The sequence below is a fragment of the Solanum verrucosum genome, unplaced genomic scaffold, assembly GCF_900185275.1.
Source record: "Solanum verrucosum unplaced genomic scaffold, falcon-dt-bn FXZP01000255.1, whole genome shotgun sequence".
NCBI classification, from domain to species: domain Eukaryota; kingdom Viridiplantae; phylum Streptophyta; class Magnoliopsida; order Solanales; family Solanaceae; genus Solanum; species Solanum verrucosum.
The window spans coordinates 1,743,099-1,757,027 of record NW_026020006.1 but is presented as its reverse complement, the minus strand read 5'-3'; the positions used below and the strand labels follow the sequence as shown (position 1 = coordinate 1,757,027).

The following is a 13,929-nucleotide window of genomic DNA, read 5'->3' as shown; positions in this document are numbered from 1 at the left end:
GTAGGTCCATTTGTGAGAACCTATTGAACGATACTCGTTATTTATACAAAATCGACGTCAGTTTTCTGGAGTTTTTGAGTCACAAAATAAAATTTTAGTATTATCTCTAACTTTTTGTGTGTATTAATCCATTAATTTGTTAAAATATGACTAACCAACTCCCAAATATGGATATTTTGAGAATTATTTTTGTTCTTTTTCTTTTTATTTGTGAGGTTATTTTGGAGATATAATATATCATGGTATTTCAAGTTAATTCAATTTTTTAAAATTCTAAATATATTGTTCTACACCCCACCCCCACACACAAAAAAGGAGGTGGAAAGAAAACTTTGTCCTTGCATCCTCTCCAAGTGATTTTCTTTTTCCTACAATCTCTAACACCACCTCAACCCCTAGGAAAGAGACCCTCCCCCTCCCATCTAAGTAGCCATCTCATCTAAAAATTTATCGTGCACTGGAGCTCAATATGAAATTTTATTTTTTTACAAGATCCGTGCACGTAAAGAAATACTATAGAAATTACATCGAAATAATATCTTTACGTTGACCCTTTCTTGAACCAGAACTGAGGGAGGATGAAAGGAATAGGCCATTGCCAACCCTTTTCCTCCTCCTAATGTTTTTTTCTTCCCATTTTCTACCTAAAATCAAAGCTTTTATGAACGTGATGGTCATGAATTCATGTACAACCATGCATTTGTATTTTTAAGTTTTTTAAAATTATTTTTTTTGGAATCTTGAGAGGAACAACGTGAAGAAATAATTAATTAAAAGAATAAAATAAATTCTTGTAGACCTTTTCTTTCATTTGAGCTCCTTTGGTAAATAGACACAATTCATATATTATTTCTTGAAAGCATTTTATTTTTTTCTCTTTTCCTTGAGGGGATTGTGGATTTTTATTTTTGTTTTGATCTTTTGAGAGGATCAAGAACATGAGTTGCCTCCCCTGCTTCAAGAAAAAAGCCGAATCGCCGGAGGACGAGGTGCCGGTCGCTCAATCTAAAGGAATCTCAACCACCCCACCAAATCCTGGTATGATCATATAACATCATATATACTTCAACTTTTCTTATTAGATCTTTGAAATTTTGAAGAAAATGAAATTATGTGGTTGTGTTTCCTATGTAACATGTATATAATTTGATGATTTTTCTATTTAGTTTCCCTGCCCTTTTTTGATTGGGAAAAAAAATATACCCTTTTGAGTAAATATGCTCATCACCTATGGTAAAAGTTACCATCGACACGTATGATCAGGAGGTCAAGGGTTCAAGCCGGGAAACAACCTCTTGCAGAATTGCAAAGCAAGGTTGTGTACTTACCCAATGTGGTCCGGCCCTTCCCTGGACCGCACGTACAACTGGAGCTTAATACACCGAACTGCTATCCAAAAGAATCTAAATATGCTCACCCTCTTAAGTATTGTAGCAATTAGAGAATTCAGTAGACAGGTAGAAACAAGAGGATATTTTTTTTTCTTTAAGCTGCAATAGGCACTGTGATTGCTATTATGGCAGCTCTTTTGGCTTTACCAACTCATGTCATCATTTCTCTACTTTCCTCTATATGACTCGGACTCTTCAAAAATGTTGCCTCACTCGTTAGATCGTCCAAAAATGCATAACTTTTGGAAGGTCCGACACACATGACAACATTTTTGAAGAATCCTAGCAACATAGACTTTCCTAACTAGGCATAACTTATGTTCACTTTCTCCATGCATTTTGGATTAACCAACCAGCTGAACCATTTCACAAAGGCGACAACGTAAACAGCAATGCTAAGACTTACACATTCCGCGAGCTCGCGAGTGCAACAAAAAATTTCAAGCAAGAATGCCTGATAGGTGAAGGTGGATTTGGAAGAGTGTTCAAGGGAACACTTCAAGGTGGAGAGGTAACATTACCTTAAACTCTCTCTTTTCACCTTTGTTGTAACTTTAACCTACTAAATAAGAATCTTTTTTTCGGAGTTTTTGCTATTACGGAAAATATTCTTTGCAACTGTTCTTCATAAAATAAGTCACTTTCTGGTGTTTGGTTGCGAGAAAATGTTCTCAAGAGAACATTTTTCAGCATAAGGGAGAAATGGCTTCTCCACTTTTGTACTGAAGTCATTTCCCTTCACAATTATCTCAAACCTTAACTTTATATCACCGTAAACAGCCTCACGGAGATAGAGAGGCTGTTTACGGAACACTGGGAAACATTTTTCAGAAAATAAGACTTTTATCCCGAAAAAAAAAAGATTTCTGGTATCATACTAAACACACCATTTATAGAAGTTCATCTATATTAAGGTGAAGAAAGATTTCAGTATTGATGTCTGGTTTGTACCTGGATAGATTGTGGCAGTGAAGCAACTAGACAGAAGTGGAACACAAGGAAACCAAGAGTTCCTTGTTGAGGTTTCAAAGTTGACTCTCCTTAAGCACCAAAATCTGGTCAATCTCATTGGATATTGTGCTGATGGTGATCAGAGGATTTTGGTCTATGAATATATGCCAATGGGTTGCCTAAACGATCATCTTCTTGGTAAGTTTATGTTATGTTGCTCGGACTCTCCAAAAAACTACTTTTGGAGGATTTGACACGCACCCGTTGATGTTTTTGAAGAGGCCTAACAACTTATGTCCACCCTACTCTTCCCCCTTTCATGTTGTCATAAACTTTCTTGATTCTGTACTAACTAGTTCTACTACATTTCAGATCTCAAAGAGGATAAAAAGCCACTAGGTTGGCTATCCAGAATGAAGATAGCTTTAGGTGCTGCTAATGGACTCGAGTATCTACACGAAACGGCCAACCCGCCAATAATTTATCGCGATTTGAAAGGCACAAACATTCTATTGGATAAAGATTTTAATCCTAGACTTTCAGATTATGGTCTTGCTAAGCTTGCAGGTGGAGGGAGTAAGACAAACATGTCACCGATGATGATGGGAACTGGTTATTGTGCTCCGGAGTTTGAAAAAAATGGTGAACACACTTTGAAGTCAGATGTATATTGTTTTGGAATTGTTTTGCTTGAACTTATAACAGGACGTCGAGCAGTGGATACTACAAGGCCAGCAAATGAGCAAAACTTAGTTGCTTGGGTGAGTATTTTCATTCTACCACAAAGAGTTCTATTTTTTCTTTTTAAATCTCAAAGTTCTTGGGAAGGGGGGCCTTGTAAACAAAGGTAATGGTGCCTTTGTGTGACCTATAGGTCAAGGGTTCGAGCCGTGGAATCAGTCACTGATGCTTGCATCTGGGTAGGCTGCTTACATTGCACCTTGTTGTGGTGCGGACCTTCCCTGAACCCTGTGTGAATGCAGGTGACTTATAGGTCATGGGTTCGAGCCATGAAATCAGTCACTGATGCTTGCGTCAGTGTAGGCTGCTTACAGTACACCCCCAGAGGTGCAGCCCTTCCCTGAACCCTACGTGAACAAGGGACGCTTCGTGCACCAAGCTACCCTTTAATCTCAAAGTTCTTGAGTTTTTTTCGACTAAAAACTAAAGGAAGTTTTGAGTACAGTTCTAACTGATCAACAAATGTATGTGATTTTAATAGGCACAACCCTATTTCAAGGATCCAAAGAAGTTCCCTGAATTGGCAGATCCGCGTCTCGGGAAGAGTTTCCCTGTCAAAGGTTTAAATCAAGCAGTTGGGGTTACAGCAATGTGTCTTCAAGACGAACCAATGGTTCGTCCTTTGATTGGTGATGTTGTGGCTGCTCTTACTTTTCTTACAATGCCCCAGCCAGATGACCCTATTCCCAGTTCACCTCCCGCTCCAACCCCAACGTCAAATATTGAAAAGTCAAGTCCAAATAATGAAGATCAAGAGAGTTCCGAAAACGAGGACCAAGGTTTTTCAGATGATGAGGATCAAGATTATTCTGATGATGAGTATGAAGATAGTGAGAGTGACCAACAAAATGATGAAAAAGTCCATGACAAACAACGCTCTCAAAAAGTTAGTGACAAACGGAAGTCTCAAAAAGTTCGTGACAGTCAAGAGGATGAGAAAGCAAGTTCAGAATATGGATATGGAAGTGCATCGGGATCTTCAGAATATGAGGACAGTGGAGATGATGAACAACAAAATGAAACAGCAAAATCTGCAAAATACTCTTCGCATTCAAGACATAAAAGCAAGGTGAAATCTCGCACTAAAAGTATCAACTCAGGTTCAAGTAGCTGAACATCCAACAGACACTAACACAAGGAACCATAAAAAGAATGCAATTATTGAATTTAATGTTGCAACAATGTCAATGATGCTTGCAAACACGGAACCGATTCAAGTTTAAGTCACATATAGAGAAGTCAATTGAGCAAAAAAACAAAAATCTAATGGAGCAAGTGCTAGTACAAATTACAGAGGTAAAAGCAACATTGACACAAGTAATGTAATTATTGATTTTGTTAAGGCAACAAGCAGCTTACATTCTAATTATGAAAGTTTTGGCGCATATTCAGGTCAGAATGCAACGAGGAAACAGAACGTTAAAGTAATTCGTTCAATTCATCCCAGAGTACATATTAGTAAAATATGTAACTGTACCTTGTAATTAACTTTTTTTTTCTTCATATTTTTCATTTGACAAACTTAATTTTTACATTTTGGCTATGGGCACTGAATTTTTGAATAAGTCGACTTACTACAAAATATTGCGGCTTGTGCATGGAGATCTCAGGCCAATAAGCCACAAGCTCAAAAGGCATCCTTGAGTACCAAGATCTTTTTGGCTTTAATAAGCTAATAAGTTTACCATAGTACTCCCCTTGTTTCAATTTGTTTACCTGATTTTGAGTGGGCACGGATAACAAGAAAATAAGGAAGACTTTTGAATCTTGTGGTCTTAATTATGGTCAAAAAAGGAAAGATACATTCTTTTCTAGAGGACTACAAAGGAAAGTAAGACAAACAAATTGAAACGGAGGTGCATCAAACAAGCTAATAAGTTTATTATACTAGTAGTTGCAAGATTCGATTTCTTATTTATGCAAGAAGAAATATACAAAAAGCATATTAAGATGACCTACAAAGTATATAAAGTGTCACTAATCAACCAAATTGTATCTGATTATGTTTACTTTGAGCTAAAGCGGTTTATTTCAATGTAAACATAAAAGAGTCACTTCTCAGAAGTATTTTTAGGGCTTCAAAAATTCATCTGCACAATCTATTGTCTATACATAAAAGGAGGGAGACTGCATGTACTTTTTTATGGTAATTTATCGTCGGTACAAAGAAGGATGGAGAAAAGGGTAATGACATACACAGAGCACATGTAAATAAAGGTGTGCAACCCTAACCAGAAGGAAATGAACGTCTATTTCTGAAAAGCAAGGCAACTTGATCCGAGACATTCTTACTGTGCTTGTAGATGTTTCATTTTCAAACGGATCATGAGATAGCAGAGTTGACGTGAAACATAAGCAGCCATTGTAGAGTTATATCAGCTGAATGAGCTGCGTAATTGAAGCTACAAGAGCACCACTGATCCTTCACTTCTTTTGTCATCGCTCTTTCTGTAGCCATCCGAGCTGCACGAAAGAAGTATGTTAACAGAGAGGAGAATATAAACAATGCTTGATGAGCGGATTGAAAAAAATAAATACCTTCCAAGCATACATCCCCAGAAATGCTACAGTATCCGCTGACCAAACGACAGCAAATGACTTCAAGAAGAACGGGATTGCAACATTAAGCAAGGGAACGAGGAGAAAAAGATAATTGAGAGCTTCTTTCTCATCCTTGGAGCAGTCTCGAGCCCGAAGGGAAGGTATAGCTGCAACAACAGAAATTAACATTTGAGTTCCAATTTATAGCTAAATTGAGGGAATAGCAACAAGGGTACAAATTAACTTTCTACAGCTATAAGGATATTTATTTTTCAACACATATATACGGTCAAAAGTTCAATATATTAATTATGTCTCCTTACATCGTATCAATCAAGGTAGGTTGATCATTAATATGAAATACATTACAACAACTTATACCTCTTCATGATAGAGTTTACTTTGGTATTCACAACCAAGACTAGAGTTTATACTAACACAAAATGTTGGACACCATTTACTATCTGAAGGAAGTAACATCAGATATCAAATAGCGACCAACTAAAGCTGCAAATGGAACTTCAGATTATAGTCCTCCAATTGAGAGAACAATGGAAGGAAAACGAAATGAATTAACGGGCAGATGAACAATATATATCTACTTCACAAAAGTAGCTTAATATCACTCATAAGCAATATTCTTATGTGTTCTACTATTTCGGGGGTAAGGTTTAGTTGTATAAAGCAACATTACTTACTAAACATCCATATGGACCACATTCCCATTAGTCTCCAGATGTCAGGTTCAGTTGACGGAAATATGAGATTGAAGGACAGAGCTCCACCTATCAACATTGAAGCATAGGCTTGCACTTCAAAAACAGTGTATAAAACAGTTCCAGGTTTCGCAGGGTTTTTCGTAGCAGTGGAAGCCCTTGGTGCAAAGGTTGAAGCAGTCTTTAGGACAGCCTGGAAGAGAGTATTTTGAAGTTAACACACATATAATTAGTCTATTATATTTGCCCATGTATACAGAAAATTTAAAATGTAAATTAAACAGCTATTTTAAAATGAGTTTAACTGAAAGTAGGGATTCATTTAGCCGACCCCAACTTGTTTGGGACTGAGGTGTGTTTGCTGTTGTTTGTCGTAATTATAGAAAACAACATCAGACACATGACATTTTTGAAGCTGGTTGGAAGAAAACTACAATCTTTTAAACTTTTTACCAAATGGATCATTTCTAACGTCCTCAATGACACGCTCATGCAAAATCTACGATTCATACTATTGGACCTCTCTTTTATGCTAATTCTAGTTATTAGGAAATGGACCTTGCGACTAACTCAACTCCATAATCTAGTTTTCACACAGCAAACTTACTTCAAGCATTCCATAAACTTCGAGTGACCTTTATCTTTCCTCTTCGACAGCACTACCAAGTCACTTGAATCTCTGCCCTTTGCTTTGCCCCCCACCCCACCCCCCCAATAACCAATAAGCAGAAAAAGGTTGCAGTTAATTGCCCTTCCTGTTATCATCCAACAAATGACTACCATACATGCCTTGTGCCGGCAAGCTACCCTCGCCTACCTCATCAGTAGGCATTTCTATCTGTCCACCCGCCCGCGAGATCAGATAGACTACTCTACTTCAGTTAGACGATAAAGGGCCATGCTTGAAAGAATTTCATTAGTTCCTTCCACCTTTGAAGTAATGCTTTTGTAATATGAGCATTGTCTTGGTGCTATTAATTAAAGTATGCTCCTTTCTAATAAAAGATCATGCTTGTAAGTTATACAAGTAGAGAAAACACAAACACTTCCTCTGTTTCAATCTGCTCGTCTTACTTCCCTTTTTAGTTAGCTTCAAAAACAATGTCTCTTCACACACCAAACAACACGGTTAAAACTACAAGATTAAAGGACATTTTGATACATTTCACATATCTCTAGTTTAAGGCCACAACATTCAAATTCTTTCTTTATTTTCTTAAACTCCGAGTCAAGTCAAAACCAGACAATCAGAGTATAATATAACAGTATATCAAAAAATTGGATAAAACTGAGTTAAAAGAATAAATAAAAATCTCACCTTTTTGAGTTCCTTATTATCAAGAACAGTACTAGCACCAGTAGAAGTAGAATTTTCCCCACTTCTTTCTTCCTCCTCCTCAGTACTATTAACAATAACCCCATCACTTTTTTCTTGAATTTCCTCTTTTGGGTCTTCAATTACTTGTTTATTCAACTCATTTGAACTTGCAGAAACACAAAATCTGCAACTTTTTCCTCTAATCAATGGAGATTTCAAGAACCCATTTTTCTGGGGTGGGAAAAATTTCAAAATTTGGTAGTTTAAAACTGATGCTGAAATTGTAGTAGCTGAATTCATCTTTTTGTACTAAATAGAGTTTTTTTAGGTCTCATGAAGAGCTACAACATTTTGTATACAAATTGGATTTTTTATTTTTTTTTGTGAAACATAACAAGATGAACTGTGAAAGAGAAATCTTGAAAATGGAAAGGATAACAGAGAGGAGAAGTGTCAATTTAATTTGTGGCTACAAAATGACTCAATAGGCACATCTAGTGTAGCGGTTAATGAATTGGTTGAAAATCTTCATGTGTCACGTTTAAAATTTAACGAATATAAAAAATATTAGAGAATTATTTTCATCTATCTTAGTGTTGTTGATGGAAAGTGATAGATATTTCGTAAAATTATTCGAAGTACATAATAACTGACCTGAACACCATAATCATTACAAAAAATGATAGTTTAATATGGACCAATTAGATCCAAAATTTAGAGCTTTGATAAATATAAATGAGATAATGGTTTAAATACATCTCAATTATCATTGTTGTATGAGTTTTCTATATGAATTATTAGTGTTTATGTTTTTTGATTGAATTATCATAAACTATTTGTTATAACACATATTAATTAGTATATGATAATACACAACGATATCCTTTTTGAATTCGAAAGTAATTAAGAAAGACACATTTGAGAGCACGAAGGACTAATTTATCTTTACCAAAGGCTAAGTTATGAACAAACCATGTGCTCCCAAAGACACAAGGGGGAATAGAGTAAAGCTGCAAGTGAGGAAATAGTATGGAATATGGACCATGATTCTGAATAAAAGATGAGGGCATTCTATTAATCAAATAACAAGATGCAAGGACTTACACTTTTCTTGTCTTTTTATATCTTCTTCATGTATAATATTTTTCTATTCGTTTTGATTTCCTATCGTGACATAAATTTAAATTAATTGAATTTTAAAATGAATTTCAGATACTAGATCAAAAAGAAAAATAGATCGACTTGCAATGAGATTCGAGGCTCTAATATGGAGTCCACATACCAAGTGAAATTTTTTTTTAAAAAAATAATAACAAGTGCTTAATTATAATTAGTTAGTATAAGGTGAAATAAATGAAATTCTTCCACTAAATTAAATGTCTCATATTCAAAAAAAAAAAAAAATTATTAATAAAACAATTTTTTATTAATTTTATATAATATAGATTTAAATTAATCAAATGAGCAATTCTGAATTACAAATAGCCAGTAGTTTATCAGTTCTTTCAAATATATAAAACTAAATAAAACAGGGAGATTGGATTGCAGATAAACTCAACATTTTGTGGTTTACACATGACCAGCCACATGGTTCTCCCAGGAACCCATGTATGTGCATCCAAATAAAAATATATTTCTATGTATTTTTTTCTTTTTATATTAGAGTAGATTCCTATACTTAAATAAAATAAAAAGTCATTGAATAGGTTAAAATCCTCATAATTTATCATTATTTTGCAAAATCCATTAAACTGCCATGTTAAAATATTTGTGGAGGAATATGATGTGCTACATGAATATCACGCTTTAAATTTAAAAGCTTTTTTGAAAAGTTCTTTCCAAGAACGATACATATGATTTTCTTTTTTTATTATTAAACGAGCTAAAATTCTTTTATTATTGTGTCTCGCGAATTTATTTTAAAGATTTTTTTCATCTCTCACGCATCTTTCTCAAATATTTTGCTACGTATTCTATCACATATTTCATTTAAAGAAAATTATAATTTAGATATGAAACTCAAGATAAAGATTGTAAATAGTTTAGGAAGACTTTAATCAATTTGCTTTTTTTTAAAGAATAAAAGAATCACAAGTGGCTATTTTTTTATTCTAAAAAAAGGAGGTCTGTGGCTTTTCTTTTTAGATAAAAGCCAACATAACTTCTAACCTTTTCTTTTATTACATCAACTATAAGCCATTCAAAAATTTGCTTGAGAAACTATCATTTCTGTATCTGAAAAGAACATAGAGGTGAGCTTTGAAACTTCTTGAACTTGTATGTATATAAAAAAAAAATTGTGTAATATTAGATTGAGATGAGCTTAGATAGAGCGATATGAATCGGTGAAGATTCATGTAGCTGACTTCAATTTATTTGAGACTACAATGTTGTTGTTGTTGTTTGTTTGTTTGTTTTTTTGGGAGGTTTGCGAACTCGTGTTGATCCTCTAAAAATGCATTATTTGGAGGATCTGATACATATCTATTAGCATTTTAAAAGAGTCCGAGCAACATAGTTAATAAGCAAAACACATGAGATCTAGCAGTCAGTTGGAGGAGAAATTAGGAAGACTTAACATGTCAAATCTTGATTGGCTTCCTACTTTTTCATGTTAAGTTAGTGTTTAGCCATAAATTTTAGGACTACTTTTTAAAGATATGTTTGACTAGTTGTTAGCATTATGCTCCTGTTTGGCCATAGATTTTGAAGTTGAAACTTGAAGAGTTTTGAAGTTGTGTTTGGACATATATGAAAAAAAAACTGATGTTGGGTTCTTATGTCATGGAATTAAGTTCTATGCTTATAAGGGTGGAAAGATCGTTTCTGATAAACCCTCGACTCGAGTAACAATATTCATAAATATGAATTATGTAAATGAAACACCAAATTGGGACAAAAAAAGTTGAAGGTTCTGAACTTCTAAAGCTAAAATCCAAGCCACATACAAGCCGAGTTGTATGATAATAGACTGACACTGCTTATGAAGAATTATGTGTACGTCGTTGCTTGCTGTCACGAGTGTAAAACGTGTCACTAACTGTTTCCCATTACTACAGGCACCAAAAAAATGGAACCAGAAGAAAACATCAAGCCTCATGCCATAATGATACCAGTACTAGGGGTGCGCATCGGTCGGTTCGGTTCGGTTTTAGGTGTTATTGGTTCGGTTTATCGGTTTTCGGTTTGTAAATACTTCAAACCGATAACCAAACCAATAACATATTTCTTATCGGTTTTTGGTTAATCGGTTTATGGTACTTAACGGTTCGGTTTCCGGTTTAACCAATAAGAAAATACTCATATATATTATATACACGATAAGAAAATTTTCAAATAGACCATATGATTTTTCCAGCATTTGGCATGAAAGTAATAATCATAAAAGTAACAATCATTTTTCTTGCAAGTTTAGACACTAGACACATTCAAAGGAAAAAGTGTGAAAGTAACAATCGTTTAACCATTAACAAAAAGTGTGAAAGTAACAATCGTTTAACCATTAACAATAAGACTAGTAAATTTAGTATAGTCTTATTGGGTTATCGGTTTAACCATTAACAAAAATTATAAAACCGGAAACCGAACCAATAACCCAATAAAAAATTTTGCAAAACCATTTAAAAACCGTTAGCCCAATAACCCAATATCAATAAACCAATAGTGTTTTTTTCGGTTCGGTTTATTGGTTAAATCGGTTTTTGCACACCCCTAACCAGTACCACTACAAGGCCACATTGTACAATTTATCAATCTTGCAATAAAGCTTGCATCAAAGGGTCTCACCATAACTTTTGTCAATACACATTTAACTCATCAGAGGTTGATGAAAGCTCAATCAATCTCTGAAAACTCATCGGATTACAACATTTTCTCCGAGGCACAGAAGTCTGGCCTTGACATACGATACACAACTATAAGTGATGGTTTCCCACTGAATTTCGATAGAATGGGGAACCATGATCAGTTCATGGAAGGGTTGTTCCATGTTTTCTCAACACATGTGGATGATCTTGTTGGAAATCTTGTCAATTCTAATCCTCCAGTTTCCTGCTTAATTACGGATACTTTCTTTGTCTGGCCATCAGCAATCGCGAAGAAATATGATCTTGTTAACATATCATTCTTTACTGAAGCAGCTCTGGCATTCACAAGTTACTATCATATGGATCTCTTAAAAATAAATGGTCACTTTGGTTCCCAAGGTAACATTTTAGCTATTATAGCAAGTTGCATTGTACTGATAATGTATTAAAATTTTGAACTGTTTAACAGATAATCGTGAGGACACGATAGATTATATACCAGGCGTTCAAGCTATTGAACTAGGAGATCTTCCTTCATACATTCAAGATTCCGAGCCATGGGGTACAATGCACCGATACATATTCAAGTCACTTGAAGATGCAGGGAAAGCAGACATGATCATTTGCAACACAGTACAAGAGCTAGAGTCCTCAACAATAGCAGCTCTACAAGAGAAGAAGCCATTCTATGCACTAGGACCAATTTTCCCAAATGGCTTCACCAAAAGCACCATTCCAACGAACCTATGGATGGAATCAGACCCCACAGGGTGGCTAAATGGTAAACCAAAAGGTTCAGTTATGTACATTTCATTTGGGAGTCTTGCAAACATTAGTAGACAAGATATTCTTGAAATGGCTCATGGACTTCTCCTAAGCAGAGTTAGCTTTATTTGGGTGGTTCGTTCAGACATCACATGGTCATTAGAAAGTAATCTTTTGCCACCAAGATTTGAAGACGACGTAAAAGACAGAGGATTAGTGGTGTCATGGTGTAGCCAAATTGATGTAATTTCACATCCAGCTATCGGAGGATTCTTGACACATTGCGGGTGGAATTCAGTTTTGGAGAGTAGTTGGTGCAAAGTTCCAATGTTGTGTTTTCCTATATTCACTGATCAATTTACAAACAGAAAACTTGTGGTCAGTGAGTGGAAGGTTGGTTTTGATCTTTGCAGTGGAAGAATCCTCAAAAGACAGGAAATTGCACAGAAAATAGACTGTTTCATCACTGAAGCCAATAACTTAAGGATCAATCTAGAGGAAACGAGGAAGAAGCTCGAAGATGCATTATCCGAAAACGGATCTTCAGGAAGAAACTACAAACAATTAATCTGTGACATCAAGTCCAAAATTCAGCAGAAAAGCAAGAGTAACAAGGCAAGCTTTATTTAGTATGGTAACTAGAAGAAATATCTTTATTGGAACAAAACGCATCTCCATAATGAGTTGGAGGAACATTACATATGGTCACACCTTTTTTTAAAGGCTAATTTTTGCATTTACGAGCCAATTTTTAGAAATTAGCCGACTTTCTTGATTTTTCGTGTGTATTAGTCCATTGATCTGGCGCTTTGGGAGCACCCAAAAAAAAATTCTAAAAAAACTTCATTAGAACCTCTGTAATGAGTGGGGGAAGCATTACATATAGTCACACCATTTTTTAGGCATATTTTTCACATTTACGAGCGAACTTTTAGAAATTACACAACTTTCTTATTTTTTCGTGTGTAATGTCCATGGATCTGGCGCCTTAGAAAACCCAAAAAAAAATTCTGAAAAAAACTTTATGAGAAACTCCATAATAATTTGGAGAAGCATTGTGTATAGTCCCACCATTTTAAAGCATATTTACGCATTTACGAGCCAACTTTTAGAAATTAGCCGACTTTCTTGGTTTTACATGGGTATTAGTCAATGGATCTGGTGCTTTAGAAAACCCAAAACAAATTCTGAAAAAACTTTATGAGGACCTCCGTAATAATTTGAGGAAGCGTTGCGTATAATCCGACCATTTTTAAGACATATTTTCGCATTTTCGAACAAACTTTGAACTTGAAAATGCGTTGTTTTCCCCTCGGGACCAACTCACGCCATTAATAAGGTTGTAACGGATGTCCATGAAAAGTTTCGGCCAAAAACAAGTCGAGATCACATATCACCAAAAATTCATGAACTATAGCACATGAAAATCAGTAACTTTGGTTTTTCCCGCATTGGGCTCGTTTAAACTTGAAAATGTATCTGTTTGCCCCTCGGGACCAACTCATGCCATTAATAAGGTTGTAATGGACGTCCATGAAAAATTTCGGCCATAAACAAGTCAGGATCACATATCACCAAAAATCTATGGACTATAGCACATGAAAATTGGTACATTTGTACATCTGGTCTTTCCCACATTGGGGCTCGTTTGAACTTGAATATGCATTGTTTTGCCCTATGAACCAACTCACACCATTTAT

At 35.2% G+C, this 13,929-nt stretch overlaps 3 protein-coding genes across 3 annotated transcripts; 2 read left to right on the top strand and 1 right to left on the bottom strand.

Annotated features, from left to right (window-relative positions):
• Window positions 1-313: 313 nt before the first annotated feature.
• Window positions 314-4,615, top strand: LOC125819602 (probable serine/threonine-protein kinase PBL25). Its single transcript, XM_049499058.1, has 5 exons — window positions 314-1,038; window positions 1,748-1,902; window positions 2,351-2,540; window positions 2,715-3,103; window positions 3,565-4,615. The coding sequence occupies exons 1-5, from the start codon at window positions 939-941 to the stop codon at window positions 4,195-4,197; spliced, it is 1,467 nt and encodes a 488-aa protein (XP_049355015.1). The 5' UTR covers window positions 314-938; the 3' UTR covers window positions 4,198-4,615.
• Window positions 4,616-5,059: 444 nt separating this feature from the next.
• Window positions 5,060-8,111, bottom strand: LOC125819613 (protein RESISTANCE TO PHYTOPHTHORA 1, chloroplastic). Its single transcript, XM_049499070.1, has 4 exons — window positions 7,659-8,111; window positions 6,323-6,533; window positions 5,622-5,791; window positions 5,060-5,546 (listed from the first exon to the last, which is right to left on the bottom strand). The coding sequence occupies exons 1-4, from the start codon at window positions 7,956-7,958 to the stop codon at window positions 5,520-5,522; spliced, it is 708 nt and encodes a 235-aa protein (XP_049355027.1). The 5' UTR covers window positions 7,959-8,111; the 3' UTR covers window positions 5,060-5,519.
• Window positions 8,112-9,841: 1,730 nt separating this feature from the next.
• Window positions 9,842-12,894, top strand: LOC125819603 (UDP-glycosyltransferase 86A1-like). The gene is made up of 4 exons (XM_049499059.1): window positions 9,842-9,910; window positions 10,718-10,777; window positions 11,381-11,863; window positions 11,934-12,894. Exons 2-4 carry the CDS (start codon window positions 10,729-10,731, stop codon window positions 12,857-12,859), a joined length of 1,458 nt encoding a protein of 485 aa, XP_049355016.1. The 5' UTR covers window positions 9,842-9,910; window positions 10,718-10,728; the 3' UTR covers window positions 12,860-12,894.
• Window positions 12,895-13,929: the final 1,035 nt, after the last annotated feature.